The sequence below is a fragment of the Heterodontus francisci genome, chromosome 20, assembly GCF_036365525.1.
Source record: "Heterodontus francisci isolate sHetFra1 chromosome 20, sHetFra1.hap1, whole genome shotgun sequence".
NCBI classification, from domain to species: Eukaryota; Metazoa; Chordata; class Chondrichthyes; order Heterodontiformes; family Heterodontidae; genus Heterodontus; species Heterodontus francisci.
The window spans coordinates 41,875,332-41,900,560 of NC_090390.1; the positions used below are offsets into that span (position 1 = coordinate 41,875,332).

Sequence of the window (25,229 nt, forward strand, 5' to 3'; positions counted from 1 at the left end):
CATCACTTATGATACTTTCTGTAACAATCCATAAATTATTTCATGTAAAATGGCATGTTCGATAAAGAGTGTACAAATTATCCTTTCAATTATGTTAAAACTGTGGTTAAATTACCAAACAAACTATAATTCAGAGAGTTTGCCTAAGTTTAAAAAACTAAAATCAGTCAGGACTCTGCCCATACTGTAAAAATATCCTACTCAGCCACTGAATCTATCTACTATAATAATGATAAAGATTAGGAATGTTAACTTTTTGGTAAATAATTACTTTTGAATAAAGCCAAATATGAAAGAAACAGTATTATGATGAATGAAGCTATGTGGAAAGTAAGGAGCTGAATGTGCCAGTGTAACATTTTTAAAATAAACAGAATCTGATAACTGGAATAAAACAATCAGATCAAATATACATATACAAAATTTTAAGATTATATCAGTTAATATCGTGTGTCATCATAAATATAAAAGTTCTATTTCATCATGCTGAACTTCCTGCAATAAGCAATGCTAAATGAAGCATAACATCATGTTGCATCCTGTGCTGACCATATGATCTTGTCATGAGCATTTTCATGTTATGCTTCAATGTGAATACAGAATTGACAGTACAAGTAAGGTTGGAACATGCAATGATATTCTTGTCCTGACATGCTTTGATAACTGGTGCTGGGAAAGGCAGGAGGAGGATCGGGAGAGACTTTAAATTGCCGTTAGCCTGTTTGTCATCTGAAAAAATGTAAACGGGTGGGTAAAGTCTGGTATGGACCTTGTTACACCACTTTGCCTGCCTGAATCAATTTTTAGGCAAATTGGCAGCCAGCACTCCCACTCAAAACAGAAGGCTGTTTACTTATGCAAATCCAGGTCCTACACATGTTATAAAACCCTGTTTGCAATTTTCATGGAGAAACAGTTGGAGCGTCCACGGCACATGGTAATCCCACTTGCTCCAAACATTGAGAGGCCTAATCTTCGATGCTTCGATTGAATCGCTGAGGGCCTTGCCAAACAGGCAGATTTTTAAAAATATATTTTTGTAAGGTAAGAAGGACCTCGAGGCCCTTAAAATTTTCCGATCTCTGCCAGCTCGTTCTCATCACTGCAACTCCCACACCGCACCCCCTACCCACCGCCCAGGATCTATATAGCAACGAAACTGGCAACTTGCAATTATGTGTCTGTAATCTGTCCACAACACAACATAAAAAATTATATTAGACCTGCAACTGAAAAGATTTCAGATCTCACACCTGCTGCCTCGAGCAGGCACATCACCGTTATCATGTGAAGTCTCCTCCATGGTCCTCATAACACTGACTTGTATACTGAGGCTGTTACACATGTGTGCGATTGGTCATGATCTTAAAAGGGAGTTCTGAGAAGAAGTGTGAAGTACTTGGTTATAACGTGTGAAAAGCACTAAGGTTTATACTTCACTGTTGTCTCCTAATGTATAGTGTATGTGCTCTCGAAAGTGCATGAAAGTGGAAAAGCTAGCATTTGACAATGTGACAAACCACTCTCATGTTAAATCATCTTGTTGAGAAAGAAGCCAGTATTTATTTGCATTTAGATAGGGGCAATAGATATATCGGGGTAGATTTTTGCCTTCACTGCCAGGGCAGTAATCTTACAGAGGGATTTGCTCCTTCATTACAGAACCTGCTAGTTTCATTCTATTAATGTCAATGAAATTGACTAATGGCAGTTGTGCAAATTGGCTGATAGATAATCAGCAGCCCGTTTTATATCATGCCTGATTTTCTTTTCCATTATCTTCACTTTCATTGACCAATTTCACTGTCCTCACCCCGAGACAAACTTCTATCAAATACCAGAATATCAAATACAGTAACAGGCCATCTGGTGCAACCAGTCTGTGCTGGTGTTTATGTTCCACATGAGTCTCCTCCTACCTTACTTTATCTCAACATATCAACATATCCTACTATTCCTTTCTCCTTCATGTACTTTTCTAGCTTCCTCTTAAATGTATATTATGATATTCACTTCAACCATTCCAAGTGGTAGTGAGTTCCACATTCTCACCACTGAAGAAGTTTCTCCAGAATTCCTTATTGGATTTGTTAACAGCGAATATTTACGCTCCCTGGCTTTAAATTCTCCCATTGACAGTCCTTATCTAAAGGCAAATTCTGCAGTGCAATACAACTGCATTAAGCGCTCATACACTAATATCATACACACTAATTTCTGGGCTTGTACGTTTTGTATAAATTCCACATAAACCTTTATGTACATGCTTTATATTTACTAAAACATTGATATTTTCCCCCAGTCTCCTCCCCGTTAGCTCCTGATGTTTTGGTCAATTTTCTCTCTCAACCACTACCAAAAGCAGACGAATCTCACTGCAATTTGTGGGATCCTGCTGCGTGGCAAATGGCTTGGATGTTTGCTTTCATAACAGTCAGTCCATCTCAAATTAATTATGTTAAGCATTTTGAAACATCTCTCAGGCTCATGAAAAAATGCTGTATAAATAAAAGTGTTTTCCTTACTTTCCCCCTCTCCTGCCAGACCTGATTTACTGAGATAGAGTTCAAGTGCTGGCAGCTCTGTGGGAGATTGACCAAGTGTACACAGTTCCCGAGTGAGCACAGGCAGCCAGTGTAAATAGATGTTCATATGAACATACGATTTAGGAGCAGGAGTAGGCCACTCGGCCCCTCGTGCTTGCCCCGCCATTCAACAAGATCATGGCTGATCGGATCGTAACCTCAACTCCACATTCCCCCCTACCCCCAATAACCTTTCTTCCCCTTGCTTATCAAGAATCTAGCTGCATCTGCCTTAAAAATATTCTAAGACTCTGCTTCCATTGCCTTTTGAGGAACAAAGTTCCAAAGACTCATGACCCTCTGAAAGATTTCTCCTCATCTCTGCCTTAAATGGGCGATCCCTTATTTTTAAACAGTGACCCCCTAGTTCTAGATTCTCCCACAAGGGGAAACATCCTTTCCACATCCAGCCTGTCAAGACCCCTCAAAATCTTAGGTTTCAATCAAGTCGCCTCTTACTCTTCCAAACTCCAGCGGATACAAGCCTTGCCTGTGCTGCTTTTCCTCATAAGACAACCCACCCATTCCAGTTATTAGTCTAGTAAACCTTCTCTGAACTGCTTCCAATGCATTTACATTCTTCCTTAAATAAGGAGACCAACACTGTACACAGTACTCCAGATGTGGTCTCACCAATGCCCTGAAACATAACCTCCCCACTTTTGTATTCAATTCCCCTCGCAATAAACAATAACATTCTATTAGCTTTCCTAATTACTTGCTGTACCTGCATACTAACCTTTAGTGATTCATGCACTAGGACACCCAGATCCCTCTGCATCTCAGAGCTCTGCAATCTCTCACCATTTAGATAACATGCTTCTTTTTTATTTTTCCTGCCAAAATGGTCAATTTCACATTTTCCCACAGTATACTCTACTCTATTTGCCAGATCTTTGCCCACTCACTTAACCTATCTATATCCCTTTCTAACCTCCTTAAGTTCTCTTCACAACTGACTTTCCTACCCATCTTTGTCTCATCGGCAAATTTAGCAAACATACGTTCAATCCCTTCATCCAAGTCATTTATATCAATTGTAAAAAGTTGAGGCCCCAGCACTGATTCCTGTGGCACACCACTCGTTACATCTTGCCAACCAGAAAATGACTCATTTATGCCAGCTCTCTGTTTCCTGTTCGCTAGCCAATCTTTTATCCATCCCAAAATGTTACCCCCTACACCATGAGCTTTTATTTTCCACAATTACCTTTGATGTGGCACCTTATCAAATGCCTTCTGGAAATCAAAGTACAGTATATCCACCAGTTCCCCTTTATCCACAGCACGTTACTCCTTCAAAGAACTCCAATAAATTGGTTAAACATAATTTCCCTTTCAGAAAACCATGTTGACTCTGCCTGATTACCTTGAATTTTTCCAAGTGCCCTGCTATAATTTCTTTAATAATAGTTTCAAACATTTTCCAGGCACAGTTGAGTGTGTTGTCGCCTGTTGTCCTTGATTGCGCACTTTCCAGCAGGCTTTATTAAATATCTATCCAGAGCAGAAACCATAGCCAGTTTTTCCAGCCCTACTCCAGAGACAATGACTTCAACTATGGCTATGGCTGAGTTTAGCTCTCTCAGCTGAGGCTGGGAATTGTATCTTGGAGTTTCTGGATTCCATTTTTAGTACCTTTACTCATTAGGCCACTGGGGCCTTTAAAATGTTACTGCTTATGGTAAGCTTGAACTGAACTGAAACTAAATTGAGGTACCAGTCTCAATTTTTGCTTGTGTTTGCATTTGGACAATCTGGTTAGAATAATAAACTTTAGTGAATTGACAAATAAAGACAGGGCATTAAATGAATATTTCCTCACTCTTGACTACTTTTAAGTGCTAGAGCATGAGCTTTACCTTTCACAAAGGTTTCATGACCCTGTTTCAAGCACTGATGCTAGGCACAATGCATACCTTTTTAATTCACCCGCAGAGATTTATATAGAGCATACACATAAAGGCATTTTACCGTAAGGCTCATAATTTGCTGCACTCACACAATCATTCCAGCATTGCCTCTCAAAGTGCCCTGCCTGCAGATTGTGGCAAGCAACTCCAGGCAGCCTATATGCTGCCTTCAGAGAGGAAGCCAGTAGTGGCTGCCTGTCAGGAGCCTGTCAGGTGTTGAGCGTCACCTGAGTCTCAGCACACTTCTAAACAGTACCAGCTTGGCTATCAGAAGGAGGTTTAGATGAGGGGAAAGGACAACACATCTCGTCATCAAGAGTCAGGGTGTAAAACATAATAGACTGGAAGTTTTATTTATCTGAACTCAAAAAATTGTTTTTATTGAAGTACAATATGAATGTATCATGTGCTTTGTTATTCATGGACATTGACGTTATTCAGAAATGCGAACACTCATTTGGCATGGAGTCCAATACTCAGGTGAAGGCAGAGTCCAGTTTGGGCAGCAAGGGCTGCTCAGCAGCCATGTGGTAAAATTGATAGTGGTTTCAAGGAAGATCACTTTCTGAGCAACTGACGAGGGAGCTAAGGGTGCAGTATGCTGCTACAGTTTGTCACTTTGTAAATGCCTCCCATAGTATATGACTTCAGATGGCCTTTGCAACTCTGAGGGTTCATTTCTCTGAGTGGTCATTCTCTCGATGAGCTGGGAATGTCACCTCCCTTTCCATAGGTGCCACTCTCTCCTCAGCATTCATGTTGAACTGTAGGGCTTTCTGGACTGCCTGCTTGTGTAGGGTACAGCATGTAATCAGGAATCTTTGAGCACCTTTGGGACTCCACCAGAACTGTCCTGGCAGCAAAAGGCTCCTATAGTCCTTTCCACTACAAGTCTTTTTTTTAAAAATGTGTTCATGTGGGCATCACTGACAAGGCTTGTGTTTATTGCCCATCCCTAATTGCCCTTGAGAAGGTGGTGGTGAACTGCCTACTTGACCCATTGCAGTCCATGTGGTAAAGATGCTCCCACAGTGCTGTTCGGTTGCAATTTTCTGGATATTGATCCAGCAACGATGAAGGAACGACAACATATTCCCAAGCCAGGAAGGTGTGTGGCTTGGAGGGAAATTTGCAGCTGGTGGTGTTCCCATGCACCTGCTGCCTTTGTTCTTTTGGTGATAGAGGTCGCAGATTTGGAAGGTGCTGTCGAAGAAGCTTTGGCAAGTTGCTGTAGTACATCATGTAGACAGTACACACAGCAGACATGGTGCACCGGTGGTGAAGGGAGTGAACAATTAAGCATGTGTATGATGTGCCAATCAAGGGGCTGCTTTGTCTTGGATGCAGGTGAGCTTCTTGATTGTTAAAGCACTCATCCATAGAGAGTATTCCATCACACTCCTGACTTGTGCGTTGTAGATGGTGGACAGGTTTTGGGGAGTCAGGAGGTGAGTTACTCACTTCAGAAAACCCAGCCTCTTAACTGCTTTTTTAGCCACACTATTTATGTGGCTGGTCCACTTAGGTTGATGGTCAATGATGACCTTCAGGAAGTTGATGGTGGGAGATTTGAAGATTGTAATGTTGTTGATTGTCAAGGGGAGGTGGCACTTGTGTGGTGCAAATGTTACTTGCCACTTATCAGCACAGGCCTGAATGTTGCCCAGGTCTTGCTGCATGAACGCACAGTCTGGTTCATTATCTGAGGGATTGCGAATCATCAGTGAATTTTCCCACTTCTGACCTTATTATGGGGGAAAGGTCATCGATGAAGCAACTGAAGATGGTTGGGCCTAGGACACGACCCCAAGGAACTCCTGCAGGGATGTCCTGGGGCTGAGATGACTGGTCTTCAGCAACCACAACCATCTTTCTTTGTGCCAGCCAGTGGAGAGTTTTCACTGACTTCAATTTTACCAGGGCTTCTTGATGCCACATTTGGTCAATGATGTTGAGGGCAGTCACTCTCACCTCATCTCTGGAATTCAGTCTTTTTGTCCAAGTTTGTACCAAGGCCGTAATGAGGTCTGGAGTCGAACGTCCCTAGCGGAATCCAAACTGAGCATTGATGCGCAGGTTATCAGTCAGTAAGTGCCGCTTGATAGCACTGTCGACGATGACTGATGGGGCTATGATTGGATTCGTCTTACTTTTTGTGGACAGGATGTACCTGGGCAACTTTCTACTTTTCTGGGTAGATGCCAGTGTTGTAGCTGTACTGGAACAACTTGGCTACAGGTGCAGTTCATTCTGGAGCACAAGTCTTCAGCACTACTGCCATCTACTACTGTTGTCAGGACCTATATAGCCTTTGCTGTATCTAGTGCACTCAGTTGTTTCTTGATGTCACATGAAGTGAATCGAATTGGCTGAAGACTAGCATCTGTTACGCTGGGGAACTTTGTAGGAGGCCGAGATGGATCATCCACCCGGCACTTTTGGCTGTAGATGGTTGCAAATGCTTCAGCCTTGTCTTTTGCAGTCACGTGCTGGGCTCTGCCATCACTGGAGGATGGGGATGTTTGTGGAACCTCCTCTTCCTGCTGTTAGTTATTTAGCTGTCCACCATCATTCATGACTGGATGTGGCAGGACTGCATAGCTAAAAGGACCCATTTACGCGTACTCGGAGGCCAGACTGTATGCCAGTTTTGGAACACAACATATCTCATCTACTGTTTCTTCAAGAATGAAAAAGTATTCAGTCCAAATGTTTTTTCTCTGTAATATAGCTCTAAAAACAAAAATCCCTTTATTTTTCCAGTTAACTGGTGTGTGTGTGTGTGTGTGTGTGTGGCTTAGGTAAAAAGGGAACTTTTAGATTTCGATCTGTATGTTTATGCTTTACTTCATTACTGGTTAGTACTTGTTTTATAATAAACTGATAATTTTGTTGTTTATTAAAGAAACCTGGTTGGTGTGTTTTATTCTGGGATAAAAATAGAGTCTATGATTGATCGTATCAGTAAGTGGGAAAAGATTTAAATATATGTTGTGACCCATGGAGAAGTGGAACTAGAATAAAATGTGTACTCCTCCCAACTTAGTCGTAACACAATGATGTGCTTTTGACGTGTACTCGCTACTGTAATGCAAGGGCACGTGGCAGTATAGCAAGGTCAAACAAGCAGCAATGGGATAAATGACTAGACTATCTGTTTTAGTGATGATGATTGAAGGATGAACGTAGACAAGATACTGAGGGAACTCTCCTGGCCTTGTTTGAATGATTTCATACATCTTAAAACATTAGCAAGAGGGCAGACAAGACCTTCGTTTAATGCCTCATCCAAAATATAGCACCTCTGACAGTGCAGCACTCCATCACTATTGCACTGAGGCACCAGCATAGATTACGTACTTAAATGCCAGAGTGGGGCTTGAACCCACAACCATATGGACCAGAGATACCACTGAGCCATGGGTGATACTGTACAGAGCCTCAGTGGTTACTAGGTAATTAATATGGTTTCAAAGTTGCTATTTCGGAATGTCACTCAGCCTACCTGCAATCTCAACACTACAAAAGAAAATGCAGATCATACGTGATCCAACAAATGTGAAAACATGAGTGTTACAAACAATGCATGAACATGTGATCAATCCTATCATTCCACAAACCTTACGTTCTTGATGATTTTGTTCGAAGCTATTGGAAACAGAAATGTTCTTACCATGCAGCAGGCACAATAGTTTTATAATCCCATTTACACAGAGGCTTTACTCTGTGTAAACCCTGTACAAATGTTTAGATTCCTGACAAAAATTTAAACCTGGTGAAGAATTGATATAAAACCTCACATGGGAAGAAAGGGATTCAATGCTGGTTTCCCACCACAATAACTGCAATACAAACTCTCAACTCCAAATACAATAGAACAACACATCTCTACATAATATGTGTCACAATACAGACCTTACTTTCTATATTTTACTGCAATCAGAAATACTCTTGCTAGCATTCTCTTCCCTACCTGAATCCCTTGCTGAGAAGGTGAGTGTAAATAAGGTGACTCAGATTTCTACAAGTTACCTACAGCAGATTATTACCATTTTTGCTGCGGTTGCCAATGTAAACACTCATATTACTATTTTGGATGCTCCTGAATTACTGAGAAAGCAGAAGATTAAAGTACGAATATGTGCTCCGATGTAACAAATTTAATTAGAATATTTTATCATCACACTGATCAGCTTGCTGTTTCCTTTTTGCCTTTATTAATATTTTGTCGGAATTTTCACAATCAATAAACACACTGGCATAGTGTCAATCACAGATGTTATGAAAGGAGCTTCTCAGTACAATAGTGTAAACATAATGATTGGCAAAAGAAGCAATGGCAATATAAGGAAAAGCTTTTTTATGCAGTGAGTGGTTTGGATCTGGAATGCACTGCTTGAGAGTGTGGTGGAGGCAGATTCAATTGAGTCCTTCAAAAGAAAACTGGATAATTATTTGAAGAGAAAAAATTCACAGAGCTACAGGGAAAGGGCAGCGGAGTGGGACTTGGTGAATTGCTCTTGCAGAGAACTGGCACGGACACATGGGCCGAATGGACTCCTCCTATGCTGTGACCATTCTAAGATTCTATAGCCTTGTAAAATTCATCCAAGGTTAGATGTAGAACTCCCTCACAAATACATAACCATGCTTTAACACTTCTTAATTAACAACAGGGCCTGCTAGGTTAAATAGAAACTGCACTCTTCTTGGATGTTTGAGTTAAGCAGGTAACTTAATGTGCAATACTGACAACTATCTAACTTTGAATTGTGTGACTATTTAACAATAATTTTAATTCATGTTTGGAATAATATAATATCCATGATGAGCTTTTGAAGGCATTTTTAAAAAATACCTTAATTCTGGTTGGGAGGGGGCAATGTAGTTAAACTATTAATATGGCATTCAACTAAATATTTCCATTTTGGATGCTGTCCAAGAGTTTTAGAAGAAACTCAAAATATTTTCAAAGTGTAATGATTTATGCCTTGGTGAGTGATAATAATCACATTACACTACAGACTGTCACAAACCCATGCTATGATTGGCCAACATCTGTGCTCCATCTGACAGCAGATTAGTATTCTGCACACACTTATCCTCTGTTCCACAGTCGTTAGTACAGCTGCCTTTTACAAATACATACCAATACCTTGACATTTACACAATTACAAACCTTTCAAAATGTAAACAAACTGAACCTATTTATCTCGGTATAATTCTGCTGAAATAATTCATTTATAAATGCAATATATTTGATTTCGGCATGCGAGAGTAGAATTAATGCTTCAATTCACCTCTTGGAAAATTCCTGTTCAGAATGATAAAGCACTTTTAAATCCAATATTCCCAAATTGTTCCTACTGGAAAAGGATGTTTAGTATGTGTTGATGATCGCACCATGTACTCTATTTCACAGATTTGTCACACCCATTCTTTCTTTGACAGGATGATGCTCAATTTATATGCATATTGTATATTGCTTGTGATGTTAAATGCGAGTCTGAACAGAAATGAAAGAGTATGCCACAGGAGACACAAAGACACTGAAATGAATTAGAGTATGTTGGTGACATTTTGGCAAGATTTTAAAACACATCTCGTAGCGCTCTCGAGTAGCTAATGATCCCATCTTTAACAACATGCAGGGTTTATTGTGGGAAAGAATGTCAAATATATATTACAGGCAGTGGCATCAGTAAACAAATTATAAACCCATGCATGGATATTACAATAAAATGGCAACTACTGCTGTGGGAAATTAGGACTGAATGCCCTTGTTTCTTCTCTGGTCTTTAAAAAAAGATCTATTTAACTGTGCATCTGTCTCATGCCTGATTGGAATAGTCTATACAACACAATTTAAATGCAGAAACAGAAACCCTTTCAGGAATACAACATTGAATACCCAACATCAATATATACCAGGCAGGATTTAGCCTACAAATAAATCAAGTTATCCAATTATTTTCACTAGTATAATTTCTTCAACTACAATTTATGATGCCAGACTTAAATGTTCATCTGCAATATACTGAAGCACTGCAGTCTGCAAAAAATGATGTTGAATTATTTATATTTAATGCTGTCTATAAAATGTTGCTGCCTTATTCTCAGATGTCGCTTTGTGAGACAGTGTGTAAAATATTTTCCTTTTTATTAATGATGAGTTAAAGGGAATGTGATGGTTTGTTGCCAAGCTTAACTTTCTATTCAATGTTCAGACATGTACTCACCATTAGTACTGCTAAGTTACCGAAGTGCATACATTGAATGGTGGTAATATTGCTTGCAGAGCCTGTTATATGGCACCCTTTAGCGTGCCAACCACCGTGCCCATCCAAAAGGTCAAAATCCCAATATGCGGCAGTGGGATCTGCACCCAGTGCAAAGTGCCTCAGAACAACAGTAATGGGTTTAGTGAGGTTCCCGAAGCTGCACCCATCTGCAGAAGCAAATTGAATGAGGTAAATGGAGTGGAAAGGTTTATAGCTGAATACTATGTACACAGATCTGGAAGGTTTTCACTGCAAGAATCGAAGGATTAAAACAATTACTTCTATGCTTAAATATAAAATCTTTGAGCACAAATTATGAATTGTAATGTAATTAAACAACATGAAACTTCTGTCTTTTGCAAGGCATTCTGTTAGAATATATTACAAAGAACTAAAAACTTATTATAATGAATTAAAATAAAGCCATACTAGGATTTCAGCAAGACAGACATTGGCATTTTGTCTTTAACCCCTGTTTACATTACTCTCAATATATGTATTTATTGCTCTATGCAGATTAAAGTCAAGCGTGTACTGAGTGTTTCTGTTCCCCCACATAATAAAATTCTTTCTGAAAATGGGTAAGATTAAATATAGAATAATCTGCAGTACAAAAATCATTTTTAGAAATGCATGATTACATGCCATACATTGCATTCTATATTGGAACACAGCCTGAATGATTGGCGTAAACTGGATATATTTTCAGAATGAATGGACTTTTTTTGAATAAGCTACAAATTAGATGGAGCAATTATGGAGAACTATAGAAACTGACATTAAAGATTATGATGCAGTTATTAGACACAGATCTCCCTTTTACATCCTTATGTAGCAACAAATTGAAGGTCAGCAATGCAACCAGTATTATTTTAGTTAAATGCTACATTTTGCAAATGGTTTGAAAAGCAACCTACTGTGAACTGTTCATGAATCTGCTCCTTTTCATTGTCTCTCAAAGTAAAATACATCAGGTGTTAATAGACATTATATTTATCTCATGCACATCATTAGGAATTTAGATTTTCAAATTTGAATAGAACCTTACCTATTTTGATAAAGACAACTGGAGTCGAAACACACTTGCGCTTCCCATCGTCAGCAAGGTTTGATGAGTTACCTGTACTAGGAAAGAGTTTTCCATTCCGGAATACAATAAATTGCAGCTTGCAAGATGAGTTGTCAACAGTGTGCAAGGCGAGGAAATGAGTGAAAATTGCTGGTGGCAAGTGAACTGATGCCACTGCTATGGTGTTCTGTAGAATTAAAGAAAGAGGAAAGGATGTGAGTCACAACATTGTTGTTTTCAATATTTTCCTTTACAGCAAGGCATATGAACTGTCTCTTTTACCGACAGATTGGAAGCTACCAAAAAAAGGAGTCATAACCAGGGGAATAGCTATAATTCAATGCATTTTAACAAACAGCACATTTCCATTGCCTGAGAGAGCCTCTCTGGTCAAGCTCCCTGCTGCAGAGGTGAGAATGGTTCCTACCATCCATGCTAGAGGGTTACATCAACACTGCAGATCTTATTTAAAGAGACAACCTACCCGGTTTTTACCCTTCAGTTGCAACAGAATCAGACAACTCACATACAGAATGCATTTCTAAAAGGTTGCATAGAAGTGTTTGTTCTCTATTAATATGAAATGACAGTGAAATAAAGTGCCTCATCAAAGTAAGCACAGAGAAAAACATATTTAAGTATTTTATTCTAGATTTTCTTCATATAGGCAGCACTACATTCTTTTATTCCTCTTAAATAATAGCCATTCATTTGGGTTTGTCATCTGCCACATTAATCACACATCAGAACTAAAAGCTGTCAGGAACTCTCAGCATACCCTCATCAGGAAACTAATGTAATATTTACACTGCCCAAAACTCAGTGATTTTCTTTTTCCTTTGCTGATTGGTAAAACACTTGGAAATAAGCTCCAAACTAAAGTTTCATTGAAACCTTTTCCTACGATTTTATACAATAGAGTCATTAACACTAGCAGCTTCTGTGACATTTACTGTATGTGCAATTAAAAATCAGAATGGTAATTTCATAAAACCTCTGCAGCAGATGTAATATTTGGAGACGAAACATTGCCTAAGGTCAGGTAGAGGTGGAGGCACATTGTGCAGCAAATGCCAAAAGAGAAAAATAGAAGCTAAGACCGGAAATAGCCATTGACTCTATTATGTCAACACATACATGGTCCAGCAGGTGCGATGCTGCACATCAATTATATTGAACACAGGATGTACTGTGTCCCATTCCTATCCCACTCACGTGTCTGTCAAAAGCCAACCAACCCCTCTCCTCATTTGTCTCTAGCTATGAAGTCAGAAACCAGCAAAGTAATGCAAATATGAAGCAAGTGTGCAATCTTTCACTTTAAATATAAATAAATAAATGATAGCTCAGAGATGATTCACCATGGTAATCCAAAGAGCAGGAATCCTAAATTGCAGACTACACACTGTGCAACTGACCTTGTCAACTCCAGAGGCAGGATTTTCGCTGCAGGTTTGCGATCCCGACGCCAGGGTCAAATAAGGGTCCGAAGCTTGCACTGTGTGGGCAACAGTCACCCAGTCTTGATTTTCCACGAATTGACCAGTTAATGAACAGAGGGTGGGTTTGCTGTCTAATTAAGGATGGTGGGTAGGCTCTCAAAGCTGGAGAGCCAATAAGAGGCCCTCCAGCCCTGAAGAAGCAGCAGGCTGTCTTTTCAGGTAAGAGAGAGAGAGGGCACCTCAAGATACCAAACTCTTAAATATAAAATGCCCTGAGCAGCTGGGCCACATTGTGGAGGGAGTAGCCCTTTCACAGGGCAGCCTCCAGCTGCAGTTGAAGCCAGGCAGGCAGGGAGGGAGGGTCTCCAAGCAGCTAGGCTGTTTGCTGCTGCCTCTGGGGGCCTGGAGGCTGAATGGAATTCTCCAGTCAGCCTCTGACAATAGCCTTAAAAGGCCTTTAAAGAGCCTTAGTTAGCTACATGTCACGTGGGCGGGTAGCCCTGCCACCCACCCCATCTGCCTCTGGGAAAATGGCTCGGGGACAGGATGATGCCAGCAAGCCAGCCAGCGGCGTGAAATTCCTCCCATGCCCACACCCACGCCTGCCTCCATCGGGCCTAAAAATCCAGCCCCTGGTGCTGCCCCCACCACAGACCTATCAAATGAAAACAGAAAGGGGACAGGTGTGCCCCATTCTGCAGAAAGGCAACTCAACTAACAGTGGCGAAGCCAACACCATGAAAGATTATGGTTAAGCAGTTATTTGCCAGAAATTCAGGTTTTAATATCTTGGAAGGAAAGCTGTTTCCTGATATGAGATGAATCGTGACAGTTAGGTTAGCATATCTAGTAACCTCTCCCAGAGTACCAAACTCAACTGCACTAGAGAGGTGCCAACTTGAAAAGGCAACTTTTCCAGGTCCCTTCTTGTTCTTGGATTTAAAAATTTGATGCAGAACAAGCAACAACTCTGCTCCCTGATGAGCAACAGATCACAGGATTACAGTCAGCAATGTTAACATTGGCACTTGTTCCTCAGTAGAGATGCCTCCACACAGAAACCAGTCAGTCCTCCAATAAACGTGGATTCAAATTCTGTAATGGGACAGTCGGCAATTAGATCCATCCATGGTGAATGAAGTCCACAAAATGTCACTTTTGTTCAGAGTGGCCTTATCAGATGGCCAGTGGAACCCAACCACTCCTGGCTGTATATATATCTTTTGGTGTAGTCACATGTCCACAGCAAATGATGAACATGTACACAATCTTCACAGAGTGCATAACCAAACCTGTGAAAATGAATTTGGAGGCAGAAACTCACTGATGCCTTGTTTTGACTGTGCATGCACCCCAGGGAATGCTGATTCACTAACGCGCTTGGGTGTTTCAGCACACAAGTTAAACCATCTAAATAAATATTCTAGTATGGAGTGCTGCAGTTATTAGATCACACACTGATTGTTGTTTCAAAAATATAAATTCTGAAATAAGGTTTTCAATTTGACACAATAGTCTTTGAAATATATTTATGTACATAGTGATTGAGTTCTCCATTATTTTCTGGTTGACCATTATTTTATGCTTAAGTCATAATCACGATGACGTCATTGAGCCAATCCTGATTATATTTGGATGGACGTCTGTAAATTTTTCCTGAGATATTTTCAAACTGACAATTCAGAGAGATTTACTATTTTATTAAATTAACGAAACAAGATATTTGCTTTATGTGGAACAGATATGTGTTAACCATATTTGGTTTTGTGATTAGATGTATATCAGTACTCATACACGCATCAATGTTCAGGTGTGCTGTGTATAAAGCAAAATGACATTGAGAATGTAAGCAGATAATATTTGTTCACCCATAATGTCTTCAGCATCATTTTTCCGTTAGTGTTACTCCAAAGTAGAAATTAGAATCTGCAGTACTGCTCCCATGACAACCAGCTGCCTCCTATATACAGTATCAATTTGAATTTGTGCAGGCTATTTCCAATACGCCATTCAGCCAGAAAAAAATATAGCGCATCTTGAAGTAAGAGAATAATCCTCACTATGTAGCTGTCTAAAACCAAGATGCAAAGCAAAGGATTTAAATGTACAATTTATAATTCAGTAGCTTTTTAGAAAATAGTAACTGTTGTTTTCCTTTGTTTTCAATGCATTCTGCTTTACATACTTGTTTAGTTTGTATCACAGTTATAACAAAACAATTAAAGGAAATATATTAATGTAACAGAAACATAAATGTGGATTCCTAGTCCATGGTTTGCTGTCTGTTGATCCTGTATGTATTAATTCCTTCATCATGCAACTATATCATATTGTTTGACCTGTGCCTTTCTATTGCCAAGTACTATTACAGGTCAATAATAATATGTCATGTCAAAAATTGTACCTCTTTAGGCCTCATAACCTGTTGTAATAAAATGTTAAGTACTACAGATCAGTTTAAGGCAAATGCAGCAACTGAACAAGGTGAGAATAAGTTCAAAATAATCAGCTCATAAAAGAGAGTTAATTATATTTAAAAGCGATTCTTTGAAGAATTTAAAATAACTTAAAATAATTACAATCATTAAAAGTCAAATATATCCCAAGTATCATCTTGTCAATGTAATCAAGGATCTGCTGAAAACTGCCATTATTTGAGGTCTCTGAGATGCTATTAAATGAAAAATAATGATTAGAATGGCAGTGACATCATTGTCAGTCTACACAGTGTTGTGAAAGTGCCTCTGTGTTTTGTTAAATATATTTTTTGAGGATTCATTTTTGAAAGATTGAAGAAATGTTAAACTTTGGGGTTTTCAAAGGGGGTCATGTAAAAGCCACTTGACTTTGAAAAACAGTTCCTGGAAATTTTTTTTAAAAGGGGCAGAGAGATCTTGTGAGGAAAACAAATCTTTCTGGGAAACCACCTGATTTGCAGCTCAATAAAAAAACAGAGGACTTAGGGCGCCTGGAGAAATTGTTTACAAAGAAGTGACAGGTCAAGATTGATGGAGTCAAAAGGTTGACCTCCTGTTCTCAGTTTCATTTTTGAATTGTTTTGAGTTGGGATTGAACTGTATAAAATGGGAGAGAACTTCCAAGGAGAGAAGACAACTTCCAAGGAGAGAAGAGAATTCCCAAGGAAGAAGAGAAGACCACAACCCAGTTCAGCTTTCCAGCACCTCTCTGAAAGACCCTGAGAAGTGCACTGTGCCAACTCATCTCGTCTCCTGTCTTTGAAGAAAAGCCTGCTAAATTAATTCTCAATACCGCCTGAAAAGAACTGTTCTAAAAGATCCCAGTGACCCATCTGCGTGTACTTGGAGGCCAAACTGTATGCCAGTTTTGGAATACAACATATTCATCTGCTGTTTCTTCACGAATGAGCAAGTATTCAGCTCAAGTTTTTTTTGTTTGTAATAGAGCTCTAAAAAATCTCTTTACTTTCCAGTTAACAGGTGTGTGTGTGTGAGGGGCTAAGGTAAAAAGGGAACTTTCATATTTCAATCTGTGTGTTTAAGCTTTACTTCATTACTGGTTAAGACTTGTTTGATAATAAACTGATAATTTTGTTGTTTATTGAAGAAACCTGTTTGGTGTGTTTTATTCTGGGATAAAAACAGAGTCTATGATTGACCATATCGGTAAGTGGGGAAAAATTTAAATATATGTAGTGACCGGTGGAGAAGTGGAACTGGAATGAACAGTGCACTCCTTCCGCCTCGCTTGGAACAACAGTGAATTACTGTATAACTTCAGGCAGAAATGTTGGTGCATTTTTCTCTCAGACTGTATAAAACCAATTTGTATTGATCGGAATCAGCTTCTGGGCAATTTTGTTCCCGTAAAAAAATTAGCCACAGCAGTTTGGATTTTTTTTTTGTGGAAAGAATGGAATAAAGTCCAAACTGATTTCCACATGCCTCTACCAGTACAGCACAGAGGCACCAAACCTGTAACCATTGACTGTTTATAAAGGAACATAGGAATTTGCAGGATTGTAAAAGGCCACTTTCATACATCTGATCAGTCCCAAAGTTTAGAAAGCGCTCTAGTATATCTCTTGCCCTCAATTACATCTTTCACTAAAAACCTACCTTGCTCCCTTTTTAATTTGTTTCCACTTCCACTATCTCTTTGAGTATTCTATTCCATGCATGCAACACCTTCTGTCTGAACTGTTAGATCACCTTCTAGCAGAATTCGGAGGCTAAATCCAAGCCCCCTGGTTACAGAGTTCAGTTCATCTATACCCACTAGAGATTTGAAAAATGTGACAAGCTCCTCACTGAGCCTTCTTCTTTCCATTATAAACATTCACTGCAGCCTTGCAAAGAGCAAGTACATCAGTCCACAAAGCTTAGTGAAAACAGAAACATTAATATGTTAACCTACTACCAAACAGAAAAAAAATCATTTCAAAAAAGCATTTATATTTTCTTCCCTTTCATTTATTTACATGTCCCTATATCATACACCATAGTCTGTTCAAAAAAGCAGGCAAATGACCGGTTAATAGTTGTTGCAGGACAGCAGCAAATTCGGTGCCTTTTGAATTTGGTACTTATCCTGATAGTTGGAATTAAGAATTGACTGTATATGCGTCCACCAGTCAAAACTCAGATCCTACCACTAGCTAGTGCAAGCAAAGTTCCACTGTGACATGGTCCCATGTTGTCTACATTCATTCTAAAGTAAGCTCTTTTTAAATAAATTACTTTAGAACAAGTAGGCCTTAGAATACTAAATCAGTAACAGGTTAGTTTTTTTTCATTCATGGGATATGGGCATTTATTGCCCATGCCCTAGTTTCAATGGCAAATCAATATCAAGCAGCAAAATGTATCTAAACTGTTCTTAGTTCATAAGTAAAGGATTGTCTCGCTAATAAATAATATTTTTATAATGTTTTCTTATACAGAATTATATCAAACTCCAGTATGGAACAAAGCAAACTGGTTGGAAATAATATATAAAAATAATAAAATAATTTTGCATGAAACACTAGATACCCATCATTGCTGCCTCAAATTGATGTGATATCCTTCAAGGAGAGAATATAATTTCTACTGTGCTGTCCTACTCCTTAAATTTTACAATGCTATGGCAGCAGCTTATGCTGCTAAAACATCCAATGATAGGTCGAATGAAACCCAAAACTATATTGAACAAACCCTGTCTTCTGTTTTACACTGAGATTGAGCAAAAAAGAAGACTTTTGCTTTCTATTAACAAGATTAGAACTGCCATTTGTAATAAAAGAATTTTAACACCTTCTTTTCAAAAAATGATGTACAGAAATGTCAAATATATTTTCTATGATTGTTAAGTTGAAGTTTGATTTGGAAGCATATATTATATCATTTCTTGTATTAAAATAAAGCAGTCTCTTTCAACATTGTAAAAATGTGCTCATATTGGTTTAATTTTCCCTCACAGCAAGTCCTTGCTGTAAACTGACCATTTTTAGCTAAATTCAGTTTCTCCATCAATTGCTGCAGTACAAATTTATGCTGCTATTTGACAAACATGTTAAGTATTCTAATAAATCAAACTAAAGCTCAAAATGCTGCTCTTCAAAGAAAATAACTAATAATCAGATGGGATTTGTCTGACAAAGCTGAAACCTCTTGTTTACTTACTGCTTTCTCATCAAATTTGTAATTTTTTAACAGTGATCAAATGAGGTGACAAAATGCATCATAGTAATACCTTGGGTTGTTCAAAACTGTCATTCTATATTGCTTCATCAATAAAATGGGAGCTGTAACAATAAGGGTGGCTTCAAGCAAACAAAAAACCATTTCAGATCAACTGATTTAATGCAGGAATCGGGATGAAACTTGTCACTAGCAGGAGCACAAAATGGGCAATAGCAAAACGATGGAAAAGAAAATTGAGCAGAGTGCAAAATAAACTGCCAATTCCCGTTTTGAGTTACTGCACAGGCCAAATTTTACCACCTGATTCCTGAATGAGTCTGGCAAATATTATCTCAGTTTCATCCTTTATTATCATATGAAGCTATCAACCAATGGGACATTACATGAGCAAATATTTCAAGTTCAAAGTGGTATTAATAATAGGAAATATATCTATCAACTAAATCCAGTACTAGTTATTAATCATCTGATTTGTCTTGTAGATACCTGTTATGGATGTCACGTGATTGTCAACTTTCATATTAATAATATTTCATATTAATATTTCATATTAAGAATAATTATGTGGAAAATGTTATGGCAGCAGCTTATGCTGCTAAAACATCCAATGACAGGTCGAATGAAACCCAAAACTATATTGAACAAACCCTGTCATCTGTTTTACACTGAGATTGAGCAAAAAAGAAGACTTTTGCTTTCTATTAACAAGATTAGAATTGCCCAGGTATGTCCTGTACACAAAAAGCAGGACAAGTCCAACCCGGCCAATTACCGCCCCATCCGCCTACTCTCAATCATCAGTAAAGTGATGGAAGGTGTCATCAACAGTGCCATCAAGCGGCACTTGCTTAGCAATAACCTGCTCAGTGACGCTCAGTTTGGGTTCCGCCAGGGCCACTCAGCTCCTGACCTCATCACAGCCTTGGTTCAAACATGGACAAAAGAGCTGAACTCAAGAGGTGAGGTGAGAGTGACTGCCCGTGACATCAAGGCAGCATTTGACCGAGTATGGCATCAAGGAGCCCTAGCAAAACTGAGGTCAATGGGAATCAGGGGGAAAACCCTCCACTGGCTGGAATCATACCGAACGCAAAGGAAGATGGTTGTGGTTGTTGGAGGTCAATCATCTGAACTCCAGGACATCACTGCAGGAGTTCCTCAGGGTAGTGTACTAGGCCCAAACATCTTCAGCTGCTTCATCAATGACCTTCCTTCAATCATAAGGTCAGAAGTGGGGATGTTAGCTGATGATTGCACAATGTTCAGCACCATTCGTGACTCCTCAGATACTGAAGCAGTCCGTGTAGAAATGCAGCAAGACCTGGACAATATCCAGGCTTGGGCTGATAAGTGGCAAGTAACATTTGCGCCACACAAGTGCCAGGCAATGACCATCTCCAACAAGAGAGAATCTAACCATCTCCCCTTGACATTCAACAGCATTACCATCGCTGAATCGCCCTACTATCAACATCCTAGGGGCTACCATTGACCAGTAACTGAACTGGAGTAGCTATATAAATACCGTGGCTACAAGAGCAGGTCAGATGCTAGGAATCCTGAGGTGAGTAACTCACCTCCTGATTTCCCAAAGCCTGTCCACCATCTACAAGGCACAAGTCAGGAGTGTGATGGAATACTCTCCACTTGACTGGATGGGTGCAGCTCCAACAATACTCAAGAAGCTCGACACCATCCAGGACAAAGCAGCCCGCTTGATTGGCACCCCATCTACAAACATTCACTCCCTCCACCACCGACACACAGTGGCAGCAGTGTGTACCATCTACAAGATGCACTGCAGCAATGCACCAAGGCTCCTTAGACAGCACCTTCCAAACCCGCAACCTCTACCAACTAGAAGGACAAGGGCAGCAAATACATTGGAACACCACCACCTGCAAGTTCCCCTCCAAGTCACACACCATCCTGACTTTGAACTATATCGCCGTTCCTTCACCGTCGCTGGGTCAAAATCCTGGAACTCCCTTCCTAACAGCACTGTGGGTATACCTACCCCAAATGGACTGCAGCGGTTCAAGAAGGCAGCTCACCACCACCTTCTGAAGGGCAATTAGGGATGGGCAATAAATGCTGGCCTGGCCAGCGACGCCCACATCCCATGAATGAATTAATAAAATATAAGCCATCAATAAAAAAAATCAACATTTATCCTGTTTTACTGAAATTTAAGATATAGCCCTGTACTTTGAAAACCATCAACAATATTGTTTTTGGCAGCATCTGGGTAAATACACCTACGGTTTTCAGCTATTTATTTTCTTTTTTAGAGTGCAGTGAGATTGGGATCTACACACTTTGTGACATAATTCAAAGTGACTCATATCTATCCATCCTTTCCTTTTACATCAGATCAAAGGTTGCCTCTATAGAATTTCTGTCATAACAACAATGCACAATCTGCTGTATCAGTTTAATATAATGGAGTAGATCTTCATGTGACCCTTTCCATCTGGGAGAGGTGGGTGGACTGAGCCCGATGGGAGGGGTCTTACACACATTTTCCTTAGTCAGCCTGGTTAGCATTCTGTTGGTGATCCTGGGGTGAAATTGGGTGGGGACAAGATTGATTTTTTTGGTCTAGGAGAAGCATGAATTGATCCTCCTCCTGACTTCACGAAATATAATTTATGAAACATTTTTTTAAAAAAAACTTTCTTTGAGTGGTCAGCAGCGTGGCGCACATTCCACCCATTTATATCCTAAACCTGTATTGGGCTATCTTTGATGTCATAGGACCTAATTCCTGACTTGAAATGTACTAATGAGGCTCCCACCCATTTCCATGTTGGTGCCTGTGTTGCCCATTTCAGAGATCCCACCAAAATGGTGGAGGTGCGGGTGATGGTGGTTATGGGGCAGTATGTGCTGTGCCGCTGGGTCATGGTGCCACTGACCTGCTCACGTCCATCGGAGAGGATGAAAATCAGCCTCAATTTCTTCATGAATAGTTTATTAATTTTAAATTATTTTCATTGTAAGGGATATCAAAAGCAACGCAACAATAATATTAGGAAAAAGAGGGCGGTCAGGAGCAATGTAGGCTCCTTGAAAACTGATGATGGTGATATTTTCAAGGAAAATAAGGAAATGGTGGACATAACTACATCAGTATTTACAGTAGAGAAGGTCATCATGCTGAACATCCACTGGAAACTTATAATTAATCAGGGACAGTGACTCACCAAAATTAATGTAAGCCAAGGAATAGTAGTGAAGAAAATAATGGCACTAAACAGTGACAAACTCCCAAGATCAGATAGTTTCCATTCCAGGGTTTTAAAGAAAGTAGGTGAGAATATTGCAGATGCCCTAACCAATGTACCTGCTAACTTTTTCTTGGAATGCGCGGGTGATTTGTTTAAATGCGTAGTCCCTTTAATTTGGATAGATGGCTAGGGAGTGATGCAGAAAAACACCGACAGCATGGGTTCAATCCGCATACTGGCTGTGGCAGTTCGTGGAGGCCTGCCTCCTCATCTTGCCCCATGCTTGAGGACTGGTGACCCTCAAGCTATTCATCACCAACTGTCTCTCTCTAATGAAGAGAGATGCCTATGGTCCTTTGGGACTATGGCTACAACAATTTACAACCTCAGGATGTCCTAAAGCCAATTAAGAACTTTTTGAAGTGTAGTCAACCGCTGTCATGGAGGAAACACGGCAGGCAATTTTCATACAGCAAATTCCCACAAACAGCAATGCGACAATGACCAGATAAACTCTTTTTAGGTGTTGGTTGAGGGATAAATATTTGCCAGCACACTGGGGAGAACTCCTCCAAATAGTGCCATGGGATCTGAGGGCAGAATGGTGCCTTGGCTTAATGTCTCAGCTGGAAGGTGGCATATCCAACATTGCAGCATTCCATCAGTACTGCACTGGAGTGTCAACCTAGATTTTGTGCTGAAGAGTCCTGGAGTGGGGACTTGAACCCACAACCTTCTGACTCAAAGGCAAGAGCACTGCAACGTAATCACGACTGACACTTCCAATAGGCTGAATGGCCTCCTTCTGTTCTCTAAGATTCTATGATTCTATTTAGTTCTCAAACTCTTTATACCTTGATGCAGATTCCCATCAAACAGTCCATTAATATTCCTGGGGTTATGGCAGAGCAGGAATGTAGTTTCAGAATAAATTTGACTACATAAAAGTTTGGGTTGGATTTGTTGCATATTGTCTCAGCAGTTAGCAGAGTACGTCTTTTTTTAAAAATCATTTTGCTACCAACAAGAAATGACTCTTGGCAAGGCGCTAGTAATTTGGAATTAGCAGCATCCCTGTCACTTGGCTTTTCCAACAGACTAGTCCAGTGTACAGAATAGTACAATGAGAAAAAGACAGCCTATATTCAGATTACCTTGCCATTTGCTTTACAAAATAAAAAGCTGATAATTCAAGTAAAACACAGTCCACGAGTAAATAATCAAACAACAATTTTATGTGGCAAGACTAAAAGATGTTGTTGCACAGCAGGAGATTATTAAATTACAGCATTATGCAGCAAATAGCAAAAATGATACAACAGAAGACTGGAGAGTTAGGGAAATGGTGCAAACATTAATGGAAATGACAGATAGTTCTGCTTTGAGAAAATAGCAGTGCATACTGGATTGGAATAATTCAATTTTACTATTCATGTGTGGGTGGAAAGGGTGAAGCCCAAATCTGGAGTCTAAATTTACCTGAATTTGCATGCTGATTTTTTGAGCCTTCTTTTCATACCTGATTCACACAACACATTTGCCTTGAGTTAAATATGATGCATGTTTGTTTTGTTTGCATTGGAAGATGAGGAGCAGAAAGTTTAAGTGGTTGCTTGTGGTATTTGGGATGTGAAAACTTCCAAGAACCAGAATGTATCACTGGAGCTTCAGAAAACTCTGCTTTGAGTTAGTTCAGTTAAGTTCAGTTAGTTAAGTTAGTTCAGCTTCAAGTTGAGGGGTGATAGATATAGGACAGATGTGAGAGGTAGTTTCTTTACTCAGAGAGTAGTAAGGGCGTGGAACGCCCTGCCTGCAGCAGTAGTAGATTCGCCAACTTTAAGGGCATTTAAGTGGTCATTGGATAGACATATGGATGAAAATGGAATAGTGTAGGTCAGATGGTTTCACAGGTCGGCGCAACATCGAGGGCCGAAGGGCCTGTACTGCGCTGTAATGTTCTAATTCTAAAAAAAAAGTAATAATTGCTAGGCAGGGTAACAGAGAAGAAGTAAAAAGTGGGTTCTGACAAACAAAGTCTCAGGAACAGCACATATTAAGCAGTTTGCAAATTGATAGCTTTTGATGCTGTATCAAATTATTACTTCAAATAATTGTGCTGCCAAAGATTTTTCATTTTCTGACGCATAACTTTTTGTCAGTAGTTTTGCAAATAGAATTCTCATGGTAACACTACAGAGAGATAACTAATAAATCAATTCGTCTGTTCCATTGGGAAGAGAGAAAAAACATTCTACTTTCACTACAGACAAGTTATTTTTGATGTTGATTAATCTGAAGACAATATGTGATCTGGGAGAAAGTTAGATGAAGGAGCTTGCTCGAAGTTTATCAAAGATTGGTTTACAGTGTGAAACAGTATTCTGATCTTTAAAGTCAGGAATTTCTCACTTGCAAAATAAGAAAGACACTGTGCAGATTTTTTAATAAGCCAGTTGAATCAGAGGAATAGTCATAAAAGCATTTTCATCTGAAAATATCCATTATTGGGACTGTTCAACTTTTATTTAACATATTTGGTTATATTTGTCACAGTGGAAAAGGAAAGGAATTGTATGACAGAAATAAAAATTTCTATAATTTTTTTCTGCCTTCCCGCCCTCTCACAATTTTAGATTGTTGGGATAAATCCAAATTAAATGACATTAGCTAGTGTTGCCAGGTTAAGTATGCCAGTGGGTAATACACATGGCTGGCTGCAATACTGGCACTGGCTGCATTACTTTGCAAAGGGGCCTTCAAACTGTCATTAGTACCCCTATTTGTATATGCAAAGGACTTAACACCTATTTCAGTCATGGACCCTGGATACTTCTTTGTCTGCCTTTACCAGTATGGTGTGCTATTGTAATTAATTACTCCACTTCTTTTCCCACTATAATTTCCCCTTTAATGGTGAGCTGTAACCAGAATTTGTCTTCTGCAACCAACTGTCCTGCAGACCAAGCTCTCTGACTAAGTTTTTCTTGTGTCTGTAGCTTAGGCATTGCCAACCCTTCGTATTAGGGGTATAGATATGTCTGCACAT

General features: G+C 39.5%; 1 protein-coding gene across 6 annotated transcripts in view; it reads right to left on the bottom strand.

Moving 5' to 3' along the window:
- The window catches only part of LOC137380600 (adhesion G protein-coupled receptor A3), a 582,693-nt gene that overhangs the window by 90,746 nt on the left and 466,718 nt on the right, over positions 1–25,229 (bottom strand). For all 6 annotated transcript variants that reach the window (XM_068052667.1, XM_068052666.1, XM_068052668.1 and 3 more), the window contains 2 exons: positions 11,828–12,035; positions 10,738–10,946 (listed from right to left, as the gene is read on the bottom strand). In XM_068052667.1, the coding sequence (XP_067908768.1) occupies positions 10,738–10,946; positions 11,828–12,035 (417 nt within the window). The remainder of the gene's footprint in view (positions 1–10,737; positions 10,947–11,827; positions 12,036–25,229) is intronic.